Below are 27,670 nucleotides of genomic sequence, written 5' to 3' on the forward strand. Positions count from 1 at the left end.
AGCAAGGGGTGCATTTTGCCCCGGGGGTGCGTTTTACCCCATCTTCCCCTAATTATTCCATTTGTATCAGCCCTTTTCAGGGCTCTAGCATGAAGAATAAGTTTGATTTTTTTTCCGTAATCGATAGCAACAGCAAAAAGATGGGTTGGTAATGTATATGACATAACAGGGGTGTCGTGACCACACTTCGAAGATATTTAAAATCTTGCAAAGCATAAATTGACATAATTTTAATGATTGTTCGGCATATAAAATGCTATATGAACGCCGTCATGAAAAAAATTACAAATTTTCAGGTTAACGGTAATAACTTTGCAATTCATAGAACAATTCAATATCAATTCTTCAAAAGGGCTAAAGAGATTTTTGTAAACAAACTTATTTCGCTCATTATTCCACTGCCGAGATGAATTTCATGAAAAACACACATAAATCAACATCTTTACCCTTGGTAGAATCAATTTCAAATGTTTTCTGAGTTGAAAATATAACAAATTAAGAGAAATCAGCAAAACAAAAGTTTGTTTACAAATCTTATTAGCTCTATTCAAAAGTTGATATGGAATTTTATTTTTTAGTTACCGTTCGATGTAAGTACATCCAAATTAAAGATTTTATTCTAATTGCGTTGTATATTATCGTAAAATTGAACATTTAATTTAAAAATGTATTTTCTATTCTCACGGAAAAACTGAAAGCATGCGTTTCCCTATCACAGCCGTCGATGCGGGACGAATCAGAAGAGTAGACTTCTGTGTTGCTTCGGCGGTTGTTTCTGTCTGCACAGTGTTATCGAGACTCGAAAGCATTTCACAAGATCAAAGAAAAGATTCTTTTCAAGAAGCAAGTATCAAATGGAGCAATGAAAAGAAGTTGCCGCTATTAGCTAATCGAGCTGTCCTTGAAATCGCTTAGAATCATTTTTCAGAGTGAAATAGGGTAATGAGCTGAGCCTATTTTCGCTCTATTTCTATTATCATTCTATCAATTTGAATTCGTTCATTAGAGCAGAGAGCGTCTGCTAGATAGTACGATGTTGAATGATAGCATTCGATTCGAGTTTTCATTGAGCTCAAACAGCAAATTTATACGCATTCCATCGAAAGGAGGCCGCATAAAAAATAGTGCGACACTTTTCCTAAAAGTTAGCTTTATACTCTACTTTTGTCTAGAGTTGTACACTCAAGTTTTTTTTTACGCGGTTTTTTTTGCGCGGTATTTTTTTACGCGGTTTTTTTTTACGCGGATTTTGAAATTTACGCGGTTTTCATTTACGCGGATTTTGAAATTTACGCGGTTTTCATTTACGCGGTTTTTGAAATTTACGCGGTTTTCATTTACGCGGATTTTGAAATTTACGCGGTATCGATCAATGAGGTTCCCTTTATCGCGGATTCTTAAATTTAAGTGGTCTTCATTTACGCGGATTTTGAAATTTACGCGGTTTTCATTTACGCGGATTTTGAAATTTACGCGGTTTTCATTTACGCGGATTTTGAAATTTACGCGGTTTTCATTTACGCGGATTTTGAAATTTACGCGGTTTTCATTTACGCGGATTTTGAAATTTACGCGGTTTTTGAAATTTACGCGGTTTTCATTTACGCGGTTTTCATTTACGCGGCTCGTATCCCCCGCGTAAAAAAAAACCTGAGTGTAATTTTATCATAAATAATTTCAGAGCTAAACCCTAATGCCATATGTTACTGGGTCGTTGGATTTGTTTCGGCTTATATCCCTGGTTTGTCGTTCTTGGCTCAGTACAAGGTTTCTTTTTGAACAACCGAAGCTAAAGTTTGACAGGGGCGGGGCTCACGAAGGAATATTAATCGGCGTATTATATAACTATCATCTCTTCCAAATAACTTAACCCTCTGCTGCCCAACCCCGTCGTTTTGCGGGGTTAAGGAGAATCGTTGTAAAATGTCCAATATACCATTTTATGTTGTTACCTCCACTAAAACCTCTTCAAAACACTCCCACCTGTCATACAAGTACATTGTCTGCTTTTTGAAATCATTATATAACATGAAATTTGTGTTTAAAATTGAAACTTTGAAAGAAATTAAATTAGGGGTAGGTAATGTCCGGAACATAACCGGGATTCGACACGAATGCCACCGCCGTGGTAAAGTGTCGCTAATAAACTAATAATAATAATAACCGGGATGGTGACGTAGGACAATTATTTTGTTTAAAAGTTTTCTGTATAACCTTAAAAAATCCTTTTACTAGTAATTCGCAAAATTTAAATTTTGAATTACTGAACTAGTTAGCATTCCTTAACTTTTATCGGCAGAAATTTACCTCAAACTATCAACTCTTTTTGTTAGATATCTGTATTCAATGCGGAGAACTCGGTAATAAAATTGTTGTACTGAATAGATTACCGAACGGGATAGTATTCAAATCCCCAGCAAATTTTCGCTGAGCCCGGTGAATCAAACTTAATGCGTAAATTTAGCCATTTGAAAGAGATACCAGCAGAATTTGATGAATATGATCATCGCGGTTATGTCCCGGACGTTACCCACCCCTAGGTTTTCGCTAAGCTTGATTCATTTTCGTACGCTAGGAAAAAGATTCCGATGGTTGTTTCGAGAGATTTTAACATTGACATTTCGGAAGCAAGAAAATAAGAAATTTGTACATTTCATGAAAGAATGTCTCACCGAGCTTCGAATCCAGCGCGTCAACGCAGACGCCAACAAAAAAGGTTCTTTTCAGAACCACTATAATTATTATAAAGAATAATTTGAAACATTCGCACATATTTCATTGAGTATCATTCGATTTGAATTTCAAGTCAAACGAGTAGTCACGACATCCACCCATCTTTTTTTTCAAATCGTTTATTTGACACGGCTCGTTACGTGAGCTTAAAGAAGCCGTGGGTCTTTTATATATTCACAGGACAATAAATAATAAAAAATAACATTTTAATGTGAATCCATTGACCCCTTCGCACGCAATTCACCTTTGCGAGCGGAGATTCGTTTCCTAGGCAGTGGAGCATGTCCGGCGTCGTCTGACAACGTCTGAGGGTCATTCACTGTGCTATCTTGATCATCGCTTTCGTCCATAGTATCATCGTTGCTGCTGTCTTGAAGGTTTTGGTCGATTGTTTTGTTATGCTTCTTCGTTTTGCTGGCTGCGGACGTGCAGATTTCATCCTTGTTGACTGCATTTTGATTGGCGCCACTGGAGTACTAGATGTAGTCGTTGTGGATTGAATATTTGTTTGTTGTTTAACCGTCACTACTGGTAGGACAATTGATTGTGTTGTAGCTGCGGGCGTTGAAGTCTGGATGGTTTTGTTGGTTGTAGGTGATGTTTTCTTCTTATGGGTTTCCACGCACGGTTTTCCATAATGTGCAGATTGTTCACAAAACTGACACGTGGCATTTTGATGGCCATATGTGCACAGGGTGGACTGTGCATAGAGGGTGCCATGTTCCAGGGTCACAAAGGAAGGTATGGGACGTTTTAGTCGCATTCTTACCATCCGAACACCGTTGGGAATGCTGGGGAAGAAATTCCTCCAAACGTCAGTCTTAATGGAAACCACTTCGCCATATTGCGACATGAATCTGCGAATTGCACTATCAGGTGTGCCAAAAGACATATCAAGTAGTTTAACGTCGACTGCATGGCGACTGTGTGGCGTAGTAAAGTTTGTTCTCTCGCTTTGTACACTTTTCTCTACGTAGTCAAAGGGAGAGGCCCGCACACGAAAGCGTTGAAGCCGGTCGTGGCGTAAACGAACCGCATTTATTGTCGTCGTTTGTGTGTGTGTGTGTGTGTGTTAACCATCCTATCTCCCACTAGCTGGTAGTGATTTACAGAAAAAAGATGTTTGCATGTATTTAAACATTCATGCAAATAACTTGGTTCACGGATTTAGGAAGGTGTTAGCTCAATTTACTTTCCGATGACCCATTTCGTGTACAGCGCCAGACATGTTCCGAGGTCATCGTTCTATCAACTAGCCCCGCCTTACTGTAATGTTTGTATCAATTGGATTGTAACGTTACAGTAAGACTTTCGATTCCATTTAAGCTGGAAATCGACGCGTATTTAGTATATTGGTTCAATTTGTGTATATAACATAACATATGTGTACTAGAAAACTTACCATTTTTGCAGTTTTCTACCTTCATTTCTATCTCCCATTTATGTCTCCTTTGACTCTCATCCATATTTCTTGAATTCCTGCTTATTTAAGAAAGAAAAGAGGAATTACTAAAAAGAACCGATAGACTTCGTGTTTTCTTCAGCGCTTTCGTTTCTCTTAGTCTGGTGTCACTGCATGTTGGACTTGTGTAAGTTGTTCCATTGGAGATCTTCAAGGGGCTGTAATTGGAGGAAGATCTGACTTCTATCCAGAAGTATCAGTTTTTCACATTAATAGATTATATGTGTGCACTACAAAACAATCCCGTGTATAATGCAACCATTTTGACGTAGGACTTACGTCTTTCTTTACTATACTGGGTGTCATTTCAAAATTTTCAAAACGGATGCGTTACGTACACTTTGAACCTTAATAACTTTTCTCCTACTAAAGGAATTACTAATATTGTTTCATAAATCGAAAGGAAAACGTTCAACGCTTGCTATTGATACCTTGTTTGCTATGTAAAACTTGTTTAAAAAGTTCAAAAACTACTTTTAATGCGAATCAACATTAATGCTAGAACCTATAAATATGGGTGTCACAGTTTTTCTTAAAGCCAGACGTGTCTAAGCCACAGAGCAGAACACACGTACGTGTGCTGCTCAACGAGAAGCTGCATTTGGACTACCAACTAAATCATAGCTACTGCCTTATCGCTGCCAACCAAGAACTGTCGTCGCCCTGCGTGAAATTCATCGCTCTCAGAAGTGGACAGAGTTACTAATTCGCAAGCTGCTCTTCCAGTGCCTGGTTCGTGAGATTGCACAGCATTTCAAAACCGATCTACTCTTCCGGAGCTCAGCCGTAATGGCCCTCTAAGAAGCCAGCGAGGCCTGCCTGGTTAGTTTGTTGGAAGATACCAATCTGTGCGCTATCCATACCAAGCGAATAATCATCATACCGAGCGGGAAACGGCGAAATAATATTCACAACAAACGGTTCTTATTAGGACCACATAATCGTTCTCAGAAGAATTACAATTGAAATTTCCATTTAGTGCTTTGGAAAATAACTTCCCTCTTATCGGGTTAGTTATTTTCTATAATAATATCCGAAAAATGTACGATAAAACTAATAAACTAACCAATTGGACGGAAGCAAGAAAATACCTACCAAAATTTGAGTCAGAAAAGTGACATTGACGGAAAAATGCTTCGATCGTGTCTAAGTGTTTGGCAGCTGAAGTTGCCGATTTGTTTTCCAACGTCAATTATTTGCGCTGTGCTGTACGGAACAAACGGATTTTTGCGCGATTCGTTGGAAAATAATCAAAACAATTGTGTAGTAGATTTCGTAGATTTTACCGTAAATTTTGATAGATTTTGTAAAAGCATTAATTAGCCTGCTTTGATTGGTGGTTTTTGCAAATCTTTCAAGAACATTAGTGAATGTGGCAACCCTGCTACTAAGCGAAAGCCACACCAAAAAGAATGATGAAAATATTTCCATTTGTCGCACAAAAGGATGGACTTCCATCTGCACTAAGAAGTTTATAAAAGAGATCGCATTGCGATATACAATGCTCATTCGATGTGAGCTGCGAAAGGGAAATGTTCGTGTATGTACGCAGCAGAAGCGAATTCGGGCAAGGTTCGAATCGTTAGAAAGGATTCTCGTCTGGTATCACCAAAAATAGTTATCTGCAAACCGTTCTTATTAGGATGAAAACATAATGGAGAAAGAATTGAATTATAAAGTTCCATTCAATAAATTGGATTGAGTTTGCGCCTGTCAATTCTTCTGTACATGTACCAGTGATTCATATAAGCAAATGTTTATCAAATTAATCTACAAACCCGAAGGTTTTGTTTGGTTTGACATGAAATTTCCAGTAAACATTCATTCAAAAAGTGCATTGGCTCAAATTATCCATGGATGTCATATGATATGCCCAAGTTTAGTCCTACGTCAACACCGCGGTTATGTCCCGGACATTACCCACTCCTAGTTTTTTAAACATTGATATATACATATACACACATATACACATACACACACACACACACACACACACACACACACACACACCAAAAAATAATGAAATTTAAACGACATGCAAATTAACGCGAATGTAAACATACAAGGCTTGAATCAAAAATTTGATTGACAATTAAGTTGAATTCGATGCACTCAATGGGAGCATCAAAAAGCATACGACCTTATACCTTCGCTCGTATAATATTACATGTCATTTATTTTACAACAATATTTTTTTTCCTTTTTTTTCGAGAGTTGTCCTACTGGAGCTGTAGAGCTAGGTTCTCGGAAGGGCTCCCCGTCAGAATCACATACTACAATTTGCAGACGAGACAGGCAATGTCGCCCACTAAAACACTGCATTAGGCCAATTGTAGCGGGCCGTGATTCTGAATGTGATATTCATTGTACGGTTCAGGTATGTGCGGACGTAGGGACTCGCGATCGCATGTATCATCGCGAAGGGTTCGAGCATTTGTACGTTAGCGTGTTCGATCGCGTGTGCGTTTGTATGTCGCGTGTGCTAACGTGTATGTAACTTCGCGTGTATAAAATCTATTTTATAACCGTGTGCATTTCGCATATTCGCGTGTGTTCTTTGGATAATCGTGCGCGGACCGTGAATTTAATACTTTATATTTGGTGTACGGCTCAAATGCTAAATGAAAGTGAGATCTTCCATATCACGAGTTCCCGGCGATGTCGCCGTAGAGTGTGTGGTCTAGTGGATATGAGCTTTATTTTTTTGATTGGTCCAACTGAATGTATGGACCTAAATTAATAGAATGAAGGCTAAAGATTTCCGGACGTGACCGATTCATGATGGCGCGCGTTAGCGGGTTCGCGTTCGTAACTTCGTAAGTACTAAAACGGTCACATAATTACCGGAGTGTTATCAAGTTTGCGCGATCGCGGGCATAGGTGTGCGTAGATGATCGCGAAGGGCTTAAGCATTCGTATGTTGACGTGTTTGTCGCGTGTGCTCGCGTGTATGTGACTTCGCGTGTACAAATTCGATTTTGAAACCCTGCGGCCATTGATATATTCGCGGACCGTCATTCTGATATTTAGTTCGGTGTACGGATCACATTCTGACAGGGAGTGAGTTATCCCATATCACTAGAGTTCCCGGTCATGTCGCCATGGAACGTTTTGTCTAGTGGATATGGGAGCGATTTTTTTAATTTTTCAATTTTATTTATTTCTTTTTAAATTGACATGGACCTAGACTGTTGGTACCGAGGATAGAGACTTGCGGACGATCCCGATTCATGATGGCGCGAACGCTGGAGTTTGTAGATTAACGCTTGAGATCGCGTTGGTAAGTTTATGAGCGCTAAGACGTTAACCTTATCACCGGGGCATAATCATGCTTGCGAGTTGGTGGGCGTAGGTTGTTTGGAAAATCGCGAGGGGTTCTAACGTTTGTACGCTGACGTGATTTTGTAACATATTTGCGTGTGTTGTGTGTTCTTGAATGGTCGCGCGAACCGTGAGTCTGATATTAAATTTTCGGTGTGCGGCCAGAATTCTGGCAGAGAGTGGGATCCCTTATATCGATAAGGTTCCCGGTCATGTCGCCATGAGACGTGCCGCCCAATAGGTATGAGCGTATTTGCCCAATTGGTCCAGCTGAAGGCATGGACCCAGGCTTCTGGGATCAAGGGTAGACCTCCGGACGTGACCGATTCGTAATCGAGCGCGCGAGGGCATTTTTGTAGGTTCCCGCTTGAGACCGCGTTTGAGAATGTATAAGTGTTAAGACGTTCACTATCACCATCTTTGCTGACCCAGCTGAAGGCGGGAGTAGAATGGCAGTATAGGATTCGAAAAGAAGAGATAAAAGACAATATATGAGAGACGCAATAGATTAGACAGGTACACGATACAGCTAAAGTTATGATCATCACATGAAAGACATACATTAGTACTTCAAACACTACTAATACTTGAATAGCCAACCACCACACATAGCACATCCTTTATCAATTATCTATTTGTTACTAGTTGATTGTTGTTTATGAGCGGGTGAATAGAAGAAAGGTAAAGAACAGAAAAAAGGCTCCTATCAGCCCTCCCGGCCTCATCTATACACCACTATCAAGGCGTATTGTAATCAACATATTGAGCGGGCTTCTTATATAAATAAAACCTTGCGTCATAATGGTGGATTATTAACATAAGAACTAATTAACCTCTAGTAGTAGCACTTGGTGCAAATAGAAACCAAAAAGAGCGAAGGGTCCTTATATTTAGATAATTCTATTGAGTCTATTGTCGCTTGATGATGTTTACAATACCGTCAATCCTCCTGCGAGAGGGATAAAGAAATAGATATTAATAGATAATAGAATAGATAAGATAATAGATAACACAGAAATAGATATTACATGCATCTAAACTACTTTTAGGTGTTTGGTGATGTGGTTCACGTGGATTGGATTTCTTCAAAAACTACGTGTTTCAGTTTATTAAGTTGATCTAGTTGAGCATTAACTACTGGCTGAACAGTATGTTTAAGAGAAGGTTCCACCCATAAGAGATTGTCATCTCTGTTTCTGAAAACAGCGAATCCGATTCGCTATAAACGAGTGTTACTCGCCATCTTCACGAGCCAGAGCGACAGAGCGATTTAAGAGATAAAAACACCCACCTTCAGTCTGATCATCTCTTATAGATGACAGTCCATCGATCCGAATCGAATGACACGATCACTATGCTCAAGATTAAATGAGTCCCCGAACAACCGAACCAGCATGTTCCCCCATTTGAAAGTAGAAACATCCATATCAGCCGTCCGCCAAAACACTCGATCGAATGATTATTAGTCATGAGATTCAGAGATCAATGAACCAGCACTCGCTCAGATCTCCCACTCTTATCGACCAAGCAAGAGTACGCGCCCATTAGGCTCATCACCCAAGCCCAGGGTTCTGCATTTATTGTCGTCGTTTGTGATTGAAAATATTGAATAGATTAAAAATATTAAAAAGTGTAAAATAAGAAAAGAGAAGCTGTACCGCTCGCGTCTGGTGGCTGTACTGGGGGCAGTATTTCTTTGTCATGTTACTGCTTTGCTTACAGACTGCCGTACAGCGCTGGGCGTCCTGCAATAGCGAACGGCAGCAGCGTCGAGAGAGAAATGAGAATGTAGGCAGAAAAATTACAGCTGCAGAAAAGGTAGGCATTTTGCATCCTTGGACACGACCACTGAACTGCACCAGTACCACATGGCGAACATGATGGAATTGTACGAGTCTAAAATCATATCTGCCAATACACATTTTCTCCTGTAACAAACGCTCCACTTCCCGCACGGGTGGGCGAAAACCACATATCTTGAAGTCAGTGACCTCTGTGAAACAACGCTTCAATGTGAACTCATCGTACTCAGGCTGAGACATCTCGACAGAGAAAATGCATACAATACTCACTATAACAATAACGGTGCTTTATTTGTATAGGGTTTCAATAGCTTAGCGTGCGCGAACGCGACGGGGAGCTGCTTTGAACGTGACCAGTGTCGTTGGTGGCTGGAAACAGACTCGAATACCCCTTATATTTGTTTGTAACTGTTTATATGGGGAAATTCTTGTGTGACCGTATTAGCCAACCTATAACTCTGGAGCCAACAGTCCGCTGAATCCAATAGCAGTTAATGGAAGTGTCACATCTTTCATTTGAAATCAAGTTTGTGAAAATCAGTTATGAATTCACTGAGAGATAGTTGAGACATTCACTTAAAAATATGTCTATTTCCCCGGGAGCACCAAGAACCGTCATAGTCGGCCAATGAGGTCAAATATACTTAGGTTGGTCATTAGTGATTTAGACCCGACCCGCTAATCTAAATAATGTTGCATTTATTTTAATATGTATTGCATCATTTTGGCCAACACGATTGTACCAGTTTATATGAGGGTTTGCTGTGCGTCCGAACTCTTCAACTCGTAACTCCGGGAACTGAGATCCGACCAACAAAAAAATTCAATAGCAGATAGGAAGGTTGTACCTTTCATTTTAGACGAAGTTTGTGCAAATCGGTCCAACCATCTACGAGAAACAGAGGTGACATTATTTGCCACATTCACATATACACACATACACGCAGACATTTTCTGATCTCTTCGAACTGAGACTTGGCCCTCCGGGCCTCTGCTTAAAGTTCGATGTTTGGAGTGATTGCTTAACCTTTCTATATGGAAGAAGTTGTTATCGAATTCAACTAGCAGAATTCTTTCGGCAAGATATGACTCCAACAAAGACACAAATTGTGAAGAAATGCCGAGATTAGACAGCTTGCTCAGAAGTATTCTATGATCAATTTTATTAAATGAATTTTTGTTGTTATTTGTTGTAGCTGATCTCCATGGTATGAGTCCATGTCGATCGTACGATATCTAGTTTTTTACGCAGTTTAAAATAATTCATAACAATTTGTCGATCCATGAAAGATTGTTGTCTCGCAACAATAAGAAATAGATGTATTAATAGACTTTTTTTGTAAATTTGCGTCTCTTCACTATGATATATAAGAACATTAAATATGCCACAGTATTACCTTTGATTTTAATTTTACATGAAGTTGAAATTCATAAATCAGATTGTTCTACTTCGCAATGACGTTCGTATTAATTGTTGGTAAGTGTAATTTTATAGTAATGCGCATGTAAAATACATGTTTATTTGATTATTGTCGTTATACAAAATTGATTAATTCCGTTCTAGTTCATGCCCAAAGCACTTGCAAAGTACTGAAACTCACAGGTTTTCTGTCATGCTTCTATTGGCCTTAAGAAATATTTTCCTTGTTGATCTTTCAACTGAAAATAGAGAAATCGAGGGGATTAGTCTGAAAAATAATTCGAACATATCGTTCGAAATATTAGTCGCTAAAATTCGTGTAGACCACCCCCTACCCAGAAATTAATTGTAAATTTTCTCTCGCCCATTTCAGCAGACACCTGTCAAAACAGACCGGGAGATACTGGAGAATTCTATGTTAGAGGATGATCCGAATTCCAACACAATTCACGCAAATGGAGAGACGATTGGCTGCGAGTCCGCCGGGACCGATGGACGGTATATCGACGGACATGCCGGCCTCCACAAACGTCCGCGATGGGGTCCACAGCACAAAGGAGCGCAGGAGCTAGCGAAACTGTACAGTAGTGGTAAGTGGTTCTGGCTGGGCGGACTGCAGTTATCATCATTGTGGTTTTCATCTGCCTACACTTAGGTTGTGTGTGCCTGTGGATATGTTGTATTCCGGGCGGTCATTCTGAATCGATGTAATTGTCGCGATTACAGTTACAGTCCAGGCAAACACACAGCGGGGCGCCAGCAGTCGCTGGTGTGGTCTGCCACAATGGTCTGATATGTGCAGGCATGTATTTATGTAGGAGAGCACGTGAGCTCAACAACAGGATCTGGGTTTTGTGTTGTACTGGAATTACGGGACACGAGTCTGCCCGAATTCAAACCGGCAGACGGTCAGGCTAGCCTGACCGGTCAGACCGTAATTATGAAGCAATTTAGCAATGGCGCTTTTTCACTTCGTCGTCACATGTACCGCGGTGGGTTTACAGTAGATTTTAGCGGTTTCCCACTGTATGTGATGAAATTTAATTTACTCTAATTCCGCAATGTTTGCCATTGCGAGTAAACTGTCGTTTGGGTAATGCTTTAGAGAGGCTTAAATTTCAATCAATCTTTATGAGTGCTTCTTTAAATCAAACGATCTGTTCGAATTCCACTACCGAATATCAAATATTAATTTTCGTCATTAGGTTTCATAGATTTTGCCTCCATACGATAAAAAATGGATTGGTGACGGCATACGATTCCGCACCTATTTTTCCCAAGTCAAAACAAAGCGAAAAATATTTAATTCATTTCGTTGTTCCACTACTATAGCTATGCTCTAGTTACCTTCCAACGACGTGCCAGAAATAAGTTTCTCCGGCTCACCTTTTGAACTTGAGTTTGCCAAACAGTATTAATAATACCCCAGCCGTCTACAAGTAGATGTTCTGCCTCGCCCACGCGACTACGAAGAATGTATTTTGCTTCCACTTTCTTTCGGCACATAACTCCGACAACGTCGTGCATACCATCGTAGTCACCTTCTACTATTTAGGTAATCCGGTAGTCGTCATAAATAAGTGTACCATAAATAACATTCTCATGAATCTCGTGCCATCGGGTCAGAATGGCGTCACCGTTGTTGTCGGCGTTCGCTTTCGCCATTGCTTCGAATCGTCGTGTACCTACCCCGATAACAGGAAGGTTTTCAGAGGTGTAGCATTGTCTTGTTGGCAAAAGTGAGATTGCACTTGTATATTATATGTATATCTATCGGTTGGAAGGTATGTTGCAACATGTTGTAAGCTGAATTTCAAATACGGAAGGAATGTTATCGTTTTACTCGATATTGATGCTTATTCTCTGTAGGCTTGAAAACAACCATGCGGCTACAGCGCCAGAATTGATGGAGCCATACGGTGGTTTATAATGATGGTACTGTCGGTGTGAGTTCACACTTTCGTGGATCTATTTTTTGTATGAAGTATCCAGTAACTGTACAATGTTGAGCATGGCGATAGTGACTCGAACCATAATTTTCATGTCTTCCGATCATCATTTTTGGTAGGTATAGCTATTGACACAATAATTAACCACATTATCATTGTTTCGTATTCAATCGTTTTCTTTTGAATGTTTCGTAACATCTAGCCACAGGTCAGTCAAATATTACACAGCGTGCAAAAAACCCATTTGCATACCGCAAAAAAAAAACGACGCCGGAAGTGGACTTTCCACTCGTTGCCACTGCGGTGAGTCCGATCTGGCTCACGTATTATTTACACGTACTCTTTATTTGAAAATATTTTCAACCGATATAATTATTCCATCGGAAAACAAGTGGTAATGTGGGAACAAAGGAAATGCCTGTTACTGGCAATTAGGTGATTTTGCTAACAATTACATTATCCTCAGTAGAATGGTCGAGTCATTATCGTCGCTATTCATCAACATCAACAGTACGTTCGCACTATGGTTCTCGGTCAGTGCCACGGCACAATTCCATTCCTGTCGACCTGTGGCATGTGGCATCGAGCTATTGTGTTTTCTAGGGTTATGTTGTGAATTGATTAATTTCATTGAAGCCTCAAATGTCGGCTTTTGGTTGGAGTGGTCGCAAGTGATTGGATCTATTTGAACTGCTAAATTATAGTTTGATCATAAATATTTGATAAAAAATTGACCTCAAGGTTTTGTGTACCTTCACCTGTTTTTATTGAAGTAAATGTTTTATGTTTAATATAGCCACAGAGCTATGCACGTGGAGTTTTTCGGGAACAGAACTGATTTTTTTCTTAACTAAATGTATATATTCCGATACTACGTTAGTTTAAGGCTCGTTACGGAATGCAATAGTTACGTTGCAGTATTCAAATCCCAAGCGATATTTCCACCTAGTGTAAATCAACCTGTATGTATAGTTTCGTACAACCTAGAAAGAACAAATCAGAATAAGTGTGGTCACTATGGTGGAGACAAATGATCGTTTTTATCAGCACAAAGTTTTTTTTTGTTTCCATTTATGGTCCCAAAAAACTGTGCGAAATTTCGGTTATGACCCGGCGTAGCGCGCTGCGTTTGAAATTCATATGGAAATTTGTATGGGAAAACCTACTTTTTACATTTCTTATAAAAGAAACGTTCAAACTTTCAAGATTTCGCTCGACGATTTGAGACAATGTCTGTGCGTGTGTGTGTTGTTGTGTGTGTATGTAATGGACAAACTCTTATTCGTGTTTTTCAGCAATGGATAAACCGATATTATCCAAACCAATTGCAAATGAAAAACTTAACATCCTTACAGAACGGCATAAATTTGTTTTTGATTCTGATGTTTAGTTTCCAAGATATGGAAGTTTGAATGTGTAAAAAAGTTGTTTTTTGCGGTCTTTGTAAATCAACTCTCGAAATTGACAACATAGATAACTTTTTATACCTTCAGACCGCCTATACGAATACCTTTCGAACAAACTATAGTGTCTTGAACTATTAGCAAAAGTGATATTTAACATTAAATACGGACGACGGATTCTTAGAGGTTCCCTAAGACCAAAAACATGATATTGACTATTAACGCCAAAACGGTTAATTTGAGGTCAATACCATCTTCGTAGAGTTTATTGGATTTAATCTGCTCTTTCTTTTGTAATTATGTGTTCACAGATTAATCCCCCTATAAGTTAGATATTTTCATTAAGTGTGATTAGTGATTATATTGAGATGATGTCTTCAGCAAATTTGTAGTTCTCGCTCTTGCAAATAACTTTGCTGAAGTCATCAATTGTCTATCTTGTACGCTTTCAAAGTTATAGCTTGTTATTTACTGTTCAATATAGTAATGGTCTGTTTTAAAATACCAGCCGGATTTTATTTCAAAAAAACGAAAAAGGTTGATATCAGGACATATCTTGCACTTCATTTTCTATCTACCACCGCTCGAAATAAACAAATTATTTGATTGTGTCTTGATCACTAATCAGTGTGCGAGTTTTCATTTACCAGAACCTTCTGACAGCTAACATTCTAACTTATGATCCTCAGATCGACCTGGATCATTTCTCGGAAATCGAGAAGTGAAATAAATCACTCCAAGTAAGTGGAATCAAGTAATTATAAACTCGTCCACAAGAAACTCCTTCGAATACTGTCCTCTTGAGGATTATTTTTGAGGATATCTTTTTTTCTTTTGCATGAAACTACACCAAATTTTTGGAAGATTAATTTATCGGTTTCTTCTAAAATATGACTATCCCATTCGTTCGTTTGCTTGGGTAGTTTATGTTAAGAAAGTGTCCTAAATCAATTGGCACACAGGGGTAGACTGCTTTAGGAGAAAAAAGAAACTTGTTTTCGTAATTTTTCGATAGTAAACGAAAAGTCTTGGCAATTTGAAAATGCATGTATATTTGTAAACACATTTGAAAAACTAGATTGAAAATTTGTCTTGAAAAATTTGACAAAATGGCGGAACCAAGGACTATTTCGTTATTGTAATACCTGTTTGGCGGGAAATGTGCATCTCGTTCTGGTTGAAATTAATTGAAGAGCAAAGATTTGATTTTCCATAACTTTTTTTCGAGGTTTTCTAAAAAATATGTATTTTTGGTATGATTTTAACGAAATGGTTAAAACCGGTTTTCTGATAATATTGTTTGTTAGAATCTTAAAAAGACTATATGAACGATTATTGTGATATATTCTTCGATTTATCTATTGGTATAAGCAAAAAAACTCGATTTTTTCGATCTTGTTGGCAGGGGCGGATCAAGACAAAAAAAATTCGGGAGGGATTCAAAATTTTCTGGAGAGGTTCGAACCCTCCCCCTGGATGCGCCACTGCTTATAGGCCACCCCATTTAGAGTTAACATATGTAGCGGATTTACAAAGATTAAAAAAATTCATTATTTTTTCATACCAAGATTGCAAAATTTTATTCAGAAGTTACACTGCCCATAGAAGCATAAGAGTCCCATAAGGATTTTTGTCGAAAATGAGATTGTATTCTGTATCACCACTGAATCATAATGTACAAAAAAGATTACCAGGTTTGTTTAGAAAATATCGAAAAAAATACCAAAACATGGTTGTCCCATCCAGAAGGCTCAATGAAAATGTAAATCTTGAACAGAGTTCTTCACGGCTTGCTGCTTTTCAATATGGGACTCTTATGCATAAATAGGCAGTACACCACTGAAGACCACGAAAAAATTGGAATGTTTTGGAAATTTTACTTGACACAATGTAAATATGAATCGAGATCCCGTAAAATAGGATGTATAATACAAGTTCTGATGTGCCGACAAAAAAAATATTAAGCATTTTCTACGCAAGATGGCAGAAAATACTTAATAAACACAGTTGGACAGTATTTTCCCGCAGGCGAGTTCTATAGGAAAGGGTCCATAACCGGATATCTATCTCCCGTAATCTTCGACCTAGAGCCAAAAACAAAAGTTTTTTTCGATACCTTAGAACGACAGAAACCGATGTACGTAGGATTTTTTTTAATTTTGAATGCGCTGTGAAAATTTCTGAACGATAGAAAATCACTTGTTCGAGTTATACTTCCTGCTACCGCAATAAATGAGGTTTCGAGAAAAACGCAGTTAAAGTATTCAAAATACTCAATAATGGTGACGTTCTTTCCTAAAAAATCAGGTATTAAAAGTTTTCTAATTTGTTTTTTTGGCATTAGGGTTAGTAATAATGATGCAAATCAACCTTTGTTACTCATTAGAGTGGCTCAAAAAGAATTCTTTTGTCATGAATGCAAAATAATTTATTTTACAAGAAATGTTGGTTTTCCTGTTTTACCTTTATTTGAAATTGGTTTAACTAGTCATTAAGGTGGCTCAAAATAAGGTTTGCGGGTCAAATGATTTTTTCGCAGGATTTTTTTCAAATGCTGAAAGGAATTAATATTCAGTTATTAACAAAAAATGACCATCAATTCGGTATACGGCATTCAAAAGATACAGTATCCAAGCATCTTTTCAGTAAATTTCAATATGATCTATTGAGAGAATCAGAGATATGACGATTTGAAATTTAATGACATGTTACATAAGGCTACCACCATTCACCCACAGGTTTGGTCTGATCTTTAAAAATAAATAAATATTAGTCTACTTATTTGTTAGTTGGCATTCCAAAGATATAGTATTCAAGTATGTTCCCTGTAAATTTGGAAATATTTCATTGACGGAATCGAAAGTTATACGAAAGTTATATGTGTTAACAATATAATCTCAACTGAGGAATTCCACGAAGATCTGTCCGAAAATCTCTAGAATCGTGACCGACCATCTTAGGTTCCGATAAAACTTTACAGGTTTAACCGGCATGGAAGACTAAATATTTTCCACGGCCAATAAGATTATTTTGACTCCAGCGCACGAAAAAAACATACACTGAAAAAAAAATTCACCAAAGCAAAAATTTATGATAAAAATTCAAATTGCAAAAAAACCTATTTTCTCTAATTTTATATATTTTGTTAAAAAAACCTAAAGAGAAAAGAAATATTTTGAATGTGTTTTCATGATGCAGAAATTATCAGCAAAAAAGTTTTTCTAACAATAACTTTATACATGTTTTTAAATTTCATACTAATTGACATACAAAACTGTAATTTTATTACAGAATAATATTCTAAGTATCATTTTAAATCAAAATTCATTTAACAAATATCTTCCAAAATGTGATAGTTTTCGAGATATTTGGAATTTTGTTCCAACAAAAACAATTAATTCATGTAATTATGCTCTTTTTAAAAGCTGTTCGCGTTACTCCATCATAAATTGTCAAAAGTCTAATGTTTATCGTTTTACAGACATAAAAGAAGCTTTTTCAATGTATAGTTTTCTATGTCAATTAGTATGATATTTTAAAACATGTCTAAAGTTATTGTTCGAAAAACTTTTTTATCGATAAGTTCTCCATCATGAAATCACATTCAAAATGTTTCTTTTCCCTTTAATTTTTTGTTGACAAAATATAAAAAAATACAAAAAATGGGTTCTTTGCAATTTAAATTTTTAACACAAATTTTTGTTTTTGTGAAAAGTGACATAACATATATTTAAATTGTATATTTTTTCGTACATAAATATTTATTCCCTGAAACTCGTTCTCAGAAAGTTTTGCTGTATAAAGTAAAGTAATCGAACAAAAAAAAATTGAAATTGATGCACGTAGAAATGTTTACGCCTTTTTGAAAAATTGCTCTTTTATCCAAATATTGCAATTGTCAGAGAAAATCATGGAGATTCATAAACCGAACACAACTTCAAAGTTTCGTTCGAATCGACGATGGTCATATTTTGTGGTCAACTGGTTTCTCATGGAATCCCTCAACTATATGTATTAACATTATTTAGAAAATATTTTTGGATTAACAATCTATCGGTCTATCCATTTTTATACACTAGTTGATTGCAATTACTGTACACTACGAATTGTAAATAAATGAAAGGTTGATATGATCTTTTGAAGTAAACATTCCAACTTTTACAATTTTTTTTATTGATTTACACGTTTAACAACAACGTTAGACAGACAACCCTATTTTCATATTCTTATAAATGTTGCATATAAATAACACCTTTTGCACATTGCATTTATGTAAATGAATGGGAAAGTTTTTGTATAAAATCGCTACACGCATGCCGAATTGGTGGTCATTTTTTTGTGTTAATACAGTAATACCTCGATATAAAGCAACTCAATTTTTTTCGTTACTTTTTATCGAGTTGCGTTATAACGAAGCAGAACATTTTTTTCTTAATAAATCCAAACTGTTCACAGAACCTAAAAAGTTACCTAAAATATATGTCTCGTCATCTAGGTAGTTGGTGTACTCAATCTTTCTTATTGGATTTTACTCAAATTTGCTGATATGTTCCCAAAGCAATAATATCAATTGCTTTTTTAGTCAATTTCCTTCAGTAACTCTGAATTCAGCTGCATGTAGAATTCAGCTGCATGTAGAATTTTGAAATCGCCGGCTCACTGTGCAATGGAACCATACCTCTAGTACAGTTGCACTTTATTACTTTATATTTTGATAGTATACAGTTAGACGCTTTATTTTGGCCTATCTTAACATTAAGCCTGCATAGCCTTTGATGATGCTAGCAATTGAAGATACTCATTTATACACTACAATGAAGTTGCAAGTTACACTTTACTGCAGTACAAAATTTTCTCAAAATGCAATTCAAACTAATGGCTATTTGTGCTACAATTTCATTCCGTGAGCTTATGAATCTTTGGGGCAATGATGTTTGCAAAAAGGTACAAAAAGGTACAAGGTACAGGTACAAACAATTTTAACTTCGAAATCGATTATGAGTTGACATTTCTCCATATTTGGTCGTCAAAATGAAGTTACGTTATATCGAGGTAAAAATTATGTTATATCGAGTTACGTTATGTCGAGATTACTTTAAATCGAGGTTGCTTTATAGCGAGGTATTACTGTAACGGTTTTAGGCACACGGTTTTAGATTCAAATCGTATGATTTTCAGAAAATAAGAAATCCTTATTTAATATTTCACTTAAAACGCATTTTAATATGAAAATATGATTTCATGTTATTGGGGTTATGTCTTAATATGAATCACTACAACACAAATTCCGATCGAAACAGTGGTATCAGACGATTAATATGAATGACATATTTCTATAGCTCGAAATATTTACTGAATTTTAAACAATCCGAATACTTTCACAATCTGGGAAGCCACACTTTCACCATGTGCTTGTTTGCGCGTTGGTAGGTGATGTCAAATGCATTGTGCGGATTAAATTGAGGACTTGGATATTTTTGATACTTTTCTTATGTTCCGGAGGAAGGTAGCCTATGAACCCTCCAATCCGCTTGAGTTGGCGAAATCTTTCACCTGAAGGATGCAGTTTTTTTTAATTTCACAAAACTTTTGTTTTAAACCGTGAAGGTACGTTACAATGTTTTTTTTTTCAAAAATCATCACATTTATTGATTTGGAACCACGGGTTGCTATCATTTGGATTTGTTCTGCTCCTAAGCACAGTGCGTTAGAAAAATTCGATGGTTTAAGTTTTTCCAAAAGAAGATTTTTTGCCTTTCTCAATAGAAAGGTATTGCAATTGCTCTGAAAACCGATTTTTTAACGGAGGCCCGGAGGGCCGAGTGACATATACCATTCGATTCAGTTCGTCGAGTTCGGCAAATGTCTGTGTGTGTGTATGTATGTGTGTATGTATGTATGTGTGTGTGTATGTGTGTGTGTATGTGACCAAAAATGTCACTCATTTTTCTCAGAGATGGCTGAACCGATTTTGACAAACTTAGTCTCAAATGAAAGGGGCAACGTTCCCATAGGCTGCTATTGAATTTCTAATGGATCCGACTTCCGGTTCCGGAATTACAGGGTGATAAGTATGAACACGCAGAAAATGACGATTTTAATAAATTCTGCAATGAATGTATAAAGGTGAAAAATTTTCCAAAATATGACCACAACTGCTTCGATTTGTAGTATTAGGTCACTAACATCCATTCAAAGTCTATTTGGCCACATTGGCCACCATCCTCGGTTCCGGAAGCCCCGGCGGAAGTATCTAAATTCAGAATAACAGTCACATCGGTTTCTCGGAGATGGCTAGACCGATTCGACTAAACTTGGCCTCAAATGAAAGGTATTGCGTTCCCGTAAATGGCTATTTAATTTCATCCCGATCCGACTTCCGGTTCCGGAGTTACAGGTTGTTGCGTGCGATCACATAGCAAATTGTGATTCAAACCGATACTCCGATGAAAGCAAAAAAGGTAAAAATTTCGCTAAAATGTCTCTCAAACAACTTAAATTTGCTGTTCTAGGTCACCGACGGCCAACCAAACTTTCGTTGACTACATTAGCCACCATAGACGGTTCCGGAAGTGCCCGGGAAAAGCGGCCATCTTTCAAAATTTACGAACTCACATCAGCTTCCCGGAAATGGTTGGGCCAATTTTCACAAACTTAGTCCCAAATGATAGCTATAATATCCCCATAGATGTCTATAAAATTTCGTACGGATCGCTTATATGGTTCCGGAAATATAGACTAAACCGTCCGGTCACATATGAAATTCCCATATAAGCCGGAACTCAAATTTTTTTTCAAAGGGGGGACCTCATGAAATTTCAGAAATCGAATTCGTATTTTTGATGCCAAACATCTTTAAAATGCATGAAACGTCGAGATTTTATGTTATCTCGAAAAAATTTTTTTTATAAAAATCGACTTTTTGGGACTTTGCCGATTTTGCACCTTTTTTCAGTTCAATATTACCGTGGCTGTTTTTTCTTTTTCAAAATTTTAGAACTCGAATAATGATTTATTTTCCTGTATATAGTTGTCATGTGATGTATAATAATAAAATGTAATATATGTATTTAAAAGCTTTTAATGAATATAAACAACGCACACATTCTCGTGATTCATGATTGAGAAAGGCACAATTGCACCGCTAGGTGGATTAAAATAGGTTTTTTACAACTCGAATGTGCCCAAAAACATTCTTTTTTACGGTTTTTCATCACTTATTTTCTTTTTTTTTTCTTTTTCGAATCGTCGAGTCCCTACCCCGCACATAGGGTTAGAAAGTTTTCATGAGAGTTCTTTCGAACCTGAAGAGGCGAATGACCTTAAGGTTAAAACCTCTATAATCGAAAATCTTACTCTTTTGCTTTGACATCGGATCTCGACGGCTCATGCACTTTTAAATCATACGACATAACAATAAAATTTTTGATTAGCGTCTAATTTCCTTGGTACTATTTTTTTTACAATTAGTTTTTAGCGGTTTTCGTTTGTTTTGGTGCTAGATGCTGATTAGATACTATTTTTAGAATTTTTTTTTTCGATTTTCTACATTTCATGTACTCCCTCCCCCCTTTGAATTTTTTCGAATATTATGAAATCAATATTCAAACGCTAGACCCCCTTAATGATGTTCGATTCAGCTAAAAAAAAAATGCATAGATTCTTTTTTCGATGTAATAAGCATTTTATGTGAGACTTTATGCGAAAATTTAAGATGATCATTCTAGTTCTCCATACAATTTTCGGGTTTAAACTGTGAAGCCCCGTTCCAATTTAATTCAAAAATTTCTTCACCAAGGGTTTCATGGGACCCAAAACTTTTGCCAGTTTTTCGTTCTGCTTCTCGATCTTAAAAATCGAAAATAACCGAATGAAGTTCTTATGATAAATTTATGCAAAACAATGGAATTATGCCTTTCAATAAGCTGTCGAAAATCATTTCTCGTTCAAATATCCTAAAATGCCATGGAAATGTCTGTAATACCTTATCTTGCACGAAAGAAATACTAGCGAGAATATTGCACAACTTTCAGATCTAGACTTAAGTCCTGTCTCGTCACACTGTGCAAACGTTGTACAAGATCTTGTGAGCATTGTAAAGGGGAAACGTGTGTGCCATTGGATACGGCTATGAGTTAAATAAAACGAATATTGAAAAAGTTACGTAATATGTTTTAGTTAATTTCCTGAAAGTTTGAAAACTGTAGATTGAATGGGTGAAATTTGACAAACCTTTTCTTGTGATGTAATTTGATTCCGTACAATCTTTACATCGGGTGCCTTCGCAAAGGATTTCGAAAATTCCCTTTTGATTATGGCCTCAGTATAGAGCTAGGGAATAATGAATTGGTGTACAGTTTAATTTAAAAGATATCTAACACATTCGAGCGGGATTCCTGAACGTATTTATTTTGTTTATTTTCTGATGTATCGCCTACTTATCCATACATACGTCAGGCATTTATGTTTATCAAACTGAATGCTGGCGAATACCAAACTCTTTAATAAAACTCCTCGATGTTACTAATAGTCTGCCTCTTTATGCAACGTGTGCACGATCTAAGTGAATCAGAAAGATACACTATAAAAAATTCAAAACAGCGCCAAGTGCTCCGGGCTTGAGAGATATCATTGTCGATTTTTAAAATGCATGTAAATTGACATTAGTCAGAATCTAAAAACCTTTTTTTATCCACCTAGTGGTGCAATTGAGCCTTTCTCATTTGTCCAAACTACGATTCCTTGGCTCATTATGTTCAATACAATGGTGGAAATGTATATTACAAATTCAGTACGATTTGTACATAGTACATACAATGGTTCGACAGCCACGATTTTGAGATACTGTGTGTGGACACTGAAACATCGCTCGAAACCAGTGGCGAATCAAGGAGGAAGATCCGTTAAAAAATTTTAAACTGGTTATAATTTTAAAGTAGCAACCCCTTACTGCATACTCCTACCTAAGCCTATACAAGCCAAAAAATTAGGTTGACGATTTTTAGAGCGATTGCACAATCTTTCTCTATGAGAAAGGCAAAAATGTACTAAGGTCATAAAAGTCAATTTTCATCAAATTTTTTTTTTTCGGGATTACATCAAATCCCAACGTTTCATGCATTTTAAAGTCAAAATATAAATTCAATTTTGAAATTTTTCCTTACTCCCCCCTTTGAGAATTTTTCATTTATGTTTATATGGGAATTTGCTGTGTGGCCGCACTCTTCAAACCGTAACTCCGGAACCAGAAGTCCAATCAACAAAAAAAATCAATAACATGGGATGGAAAGGCTGTACCTTTCATTTGAGACTAAGTTTGTGCAAATCGGTTCAGCCATCTCTGAGAAACGGAGGTGACATTTTTTTCCACATACACACATACGCACACAGACATTTTCCGATCTCGACGTACTGAGTCGAATGGCATATGACATACGGCCCTCCGGGCCGGGATTAGTTTAGCGATTGTTAGAGCGAATACATAACCTTTCTATATGAGAAAGGCAAAAATGTGATATCTATCTATTATTCATGGTAGATATGAGCTCAACTCTGCCAGCCAATCATATTATTCATTTAAGTTTATTTTAACCCAAATCTCACTCCCCGTGGCTACACCAGGGATCTTCGAAGTTAACATATTGCATTATTGGGCACTCCAAAATACAACTGCTCGGTTTCATAAAGTACCCTTGAATAATAGTATCCTTTCATCTCAAACAGGTAAACGAACTCAGGAAATTGTGTGTGTCTACATCTGCATCACGCTGATGGTCATTAATCTGTTTCTCATCCTGAAACACTTTCGCATCGAGCGAATCAGCAAAATAGTGGCAGCAGCCGCTTTCGGCATCCTCACGGCCGACTTTGGTTCCGGGCTGGTGCACTGGGGGGCAGACACGTGGGGATCGGTGGATTTGCCGATCCTCGGCAAGGTATAACTCAAAACCGCACTTAAGTTAGGTGCAGGTGGTTGATGGTGTTTGTTTCTATTTAACTCTGCAGAACTTTCTCCGCCCCTTCCGCGAGCATCACATCGATCCGACGTCCATCACGAGGCACGATTTCATCGAGACTAATGGGGATAACTTTATGGTTGCGCTGCCCATACTCGGGAAATTGGCGTGGAACTTTTTCACACGGTCCAACGCGGAAATCCAGCAGGAGTACGTGATGAGCGCTTATTTGTTTCTCTGTTCCATTTTTATCGCAATGACAAATCAGGTTCACTTAGGGTATAAAACGTTGCTTAACGGAGTTGTTTTCATTTGTTTTGTTTTTTTTTGCATTTTCAGATTCATAAATGGTCCCACACTTACTGGGACCTACCGAAATGGGTGCTATTTTTACAGAATCATCACATCATTTTGCCGAGGAGACATCACCGGATTCACCATGTGGCACCGCATGAAACGTATTTCTGCATTACAACGGGGTGGCTCAACTGGCCGCTGGAAAAGCTTCGGTAAAATTTTAGATGATTGTTCATGCATCATACATAAAAATAATGGATGTCATTTGTAGGTTCTGGTCGACACTGGAGACGGTTATCGAAACGTGCACCGGTCACAAACCTCGAGCGGATGACTTCCAGTGGGCCCAAAAGAGGATATGATCGAAACGAGTCGTTCATTTTCTAGTCACTAAAATGTGTCATTTTGTTTCTTAGCTCGTTTATGTTAGGAAAGAGGATTTTTGGGGCACACCTAGTGGTAGATCTATTCAAATCGGAAAGGCATCGTGAACATTCTTCGCTCCATCAGAAACATAGCAGAATAAGATAGCTGTTTTTGACGAATTTTGTCTGTAGAGCTTATTCAGGATCATATAACGAAAATTCACAAGTAACAGATGATTTTGATTCAAATGAAAACATTTCATATTCCAATCAATTCAGCAAAACCTGGTTTGGTAATAGAATTTGATATGAGCGGTAAAGCGTGCTGCAGTATTTAGAGTAGCACATATATACGATAAATTTAAGAGAATCAGCATAGCTAGCCTTACTTCACTCACAAGCTTGGAAATGAATGTGGAGCGATAGGAACTAAATGAAATTTAGCATTCATTCTTGCTGGAAAATGTTCCACACCTCTTTGCCGATCTAGGCTTGCCGGACGAACCGTAAATAGAATTTAAGGTTTTTGTTATTTTCAAACCTCATACAAAGCTGCACTATTGCATCAATTTTATCATACGTGAAAACTTGTATGTACCAGCTTGTTTACGTCAACTGGCACATGCCGAAAGAGGAAAAATTTGTTGCTCAGTAGCATAAGTTCGTAGGATCATTTAATCATTCAAGCACCTCAATGCCGAACACTGACAAAAGCTTCTTGTCCGTTTTGTTGTTCTGCTGTAAAAGGTAGTTTGGGGTGAAATACCCAAGTTTGCATATGTATCAGAGCAGTTGGAAGTACTACCGTGTGATGTGTTTAATTTGAACCGAGCAAGGGCATACAATATCAGGTTGTTGACTCTTGATGGGCAGAATTTAAACTATTGATGCCAATGTTTTGATGTTACATTTCAATGCGGAGGTTGACACCAAAATTTGGTGATTTAGATTTTGGAGTTGTCCAAAATGCTGAAAGTTCAGCATTCAAATTTTTCGATAATAGCGGTTTTAAACACCTCTTTTTAGGGGTTAGAAAAATTTCTATTTGAAAAATCTCTAAACCTATGCGATGGGTTGGGAATCGAGCCCAGGTGAGCTTCGTACAAGACAATCGATTTATCAACTACGCTATGCCCGATCCTAAGCTTGTTTTAGCTAACTCCCGCTTCCCCATATGTCACAAAATGTCACATTTTGTTATACCCCCCCCCCCTCTCCCTAAAGCGTTACGTACTGTATGAATGGCCCCTTACGCAGTCAACTTGTCAAATCGATTGCTGAATTTTTAGCAAGGAAAATCTGTCAAATGGTCAAATTCGAATTACTGATCTTTCAGCATTTTGGATTACGGAATTCTTATCACCAAATTATAGTGTGAGTCTTTTTGTGTGCGCAGACCACGCAGACGATTTTTGGCGTATACAGTACAATTATTATGCTGCCTCTAAGAGCTTTTGCTGGCCGAGGCTAGAATACATGATCTAGTTTATGACACTAGATCCTTATCGCGATACCACCAGACCGAAACATTCATATCGATATTTATAATGAAGACACGATTGTGAGACTACGCGTGAAATGAATGTAAATATCCGAGCAAACAATTTTTTATATTTTTGTATTTGGATTATTTTCAGTTGAAATAAGTTTAGTATTCAGAAGACCTATGAATTTGGCTTCAAGCTTTGAATCAAAAACGCTTTATAAACATCTATGCTCCAAGTAGTCCGCTCAATGGTGGAGATATCCCGGTTGACGGTAGCTATCGTTCTGAATCATTAAATAAAACCACAAAAACAGAAACTGACAAACACAAGAAATCGGTCCCTTAACTGGTAAATAGTTAATGCAACACTTGCTTCAGAATAAATTGCGCATAAGACATCGAAGGGGTGACAGAGTGATCTGTGCAATGGTTTGAGGTTTGCGGTTGCAATGCATTGAATAATGTTAAAATGTGTATATTACTCTGCACTGCACGTGTTGCCGAAACGACCACAAAACAGCATCTGTTTTTCGGAGAAATTTGCGTTGCACAAACTTATGAGTTCCATATAGCCAGTAGGGCAGTGCAGCAAGACAACTTCGCACAACAAAAGCAAATAAATCCGTTTGTCCACAGCTCGCAACACAGATCAACATATAATGAAAGAAAAAAATACTAACATAACAGTACAATCAAAAGCATAACTACTGCTATCTAACACACAACAAATTTACAATGCTAGTTGAAGGCCTGCTTTAGCGGAAAACTTTGCAATACATTGAAAAAGAACCAAGAAACCACAAAGAATCGACTATACAAAAACTACTTTTTGTATCAAATATGAGCAGTATGGTTACCACGTTGATAGTTACATATTTTGACAAAGATAGTATATATTTTCTAAAGTTTGCATGCACTGAATTTTTGGAATATATTTCATATATGATGGCAGAAAACCAGGATGTATTAAAGATATAAAATGTTAGTCTACAGATAGAATGATAATTGAGTATTTATTTGCATTCAATTGAAAAAGGTGGAAAAAGAAATTATATTTTGCGCACACGTGGTATGCCAAAAATGAAAGAAGCTACTGTCTTATGCGCGTGTGATAGGTGTATTTCTTTTTGGAAAAGGAGATATTGATTGAAAGAACGGCTTATTTGATAAAAAAGCGAATACCATTTCTAATTTAATTTACGTGAATCTGCATACCAGAGCTATTTATCGCAAAGCGCCTCCTGAAAAAGCCAACATGCACATTAAATTGTAAGACAGAACGAAATAAAAAGAGTTGACACAAAACATTGCGCTTACAAATAACATATAAGAAGCAATCCAATGCCTACGGTCCTGTTTGATTATAACATAGAGAACAAACCTGAACCGGTTCAAAAATACTTACTACGTTGAGATTTTTTTTAATTTGATGACTTGCCAATGGATAATAAAAGCTTATACATGATGACAGTTTAC

At 37.3% G+C, this 27,670-nt stretch overlaps 1 protein-coding gene across 6 annotated transcripts in view; it reads left to right on the forward strand.

The window, feature by feature from the left end:
• The window catches only part of LOC131684509 (plasmanylethanolamine desaturase 1), a 63,056-nt gene extending 35,494 nt beyond the window's left edge, over positions 1-27,562 (forward strand). For 5 of the 6 annotated variants that reach the window (XM_058967456.1, XM_058967451.1, XM_058967454.1 and 2 more), the window contains exons 3-7: positions 11,112-11,328; positions 23,814-24,025; positions 24,096-24,314; positions 24,386-24,555; positions 24,615-27,562. In XM_058967456.1, coding sequence (XP_058823439.1) covers positions 11,112-11,328; positions 23,814-24,025; positions 24,096-24,314; positions 24,386-24,555; positions 24,615-24,705 — 909 coding nt within the window. In that variant the 3' untranslated portion in view covers positions 24,706-27,562. The remainder of the gene's footprint in view (positions 1-11,111; positions 11,329-23,813; positions 24,026-24,095; positions 24,315-24,385; positions 24,556-24,614) is intronic. The other variant, XM_058967457.1, reaches the window with a different exon arrangement.
• Positions 27,563-27,670: the final 108 nt, after the last annotated feature.

This window comes from Topomyia yanbarensis, chromosome 2 (genome assembly GCF_030247195.1).
Source record: "Topomyia yanbarensis strain Yona2022 chromosome 2, ASM3024719v1, whole genome shotgun sequence".
NCBI classification, from domain to species: domain Eukaryota; kingdom Metazoa; phylum Arthropoda; class Insecta; order Diptera; family Culicidae; genus Topomyia; species Topomyia yanbarensis.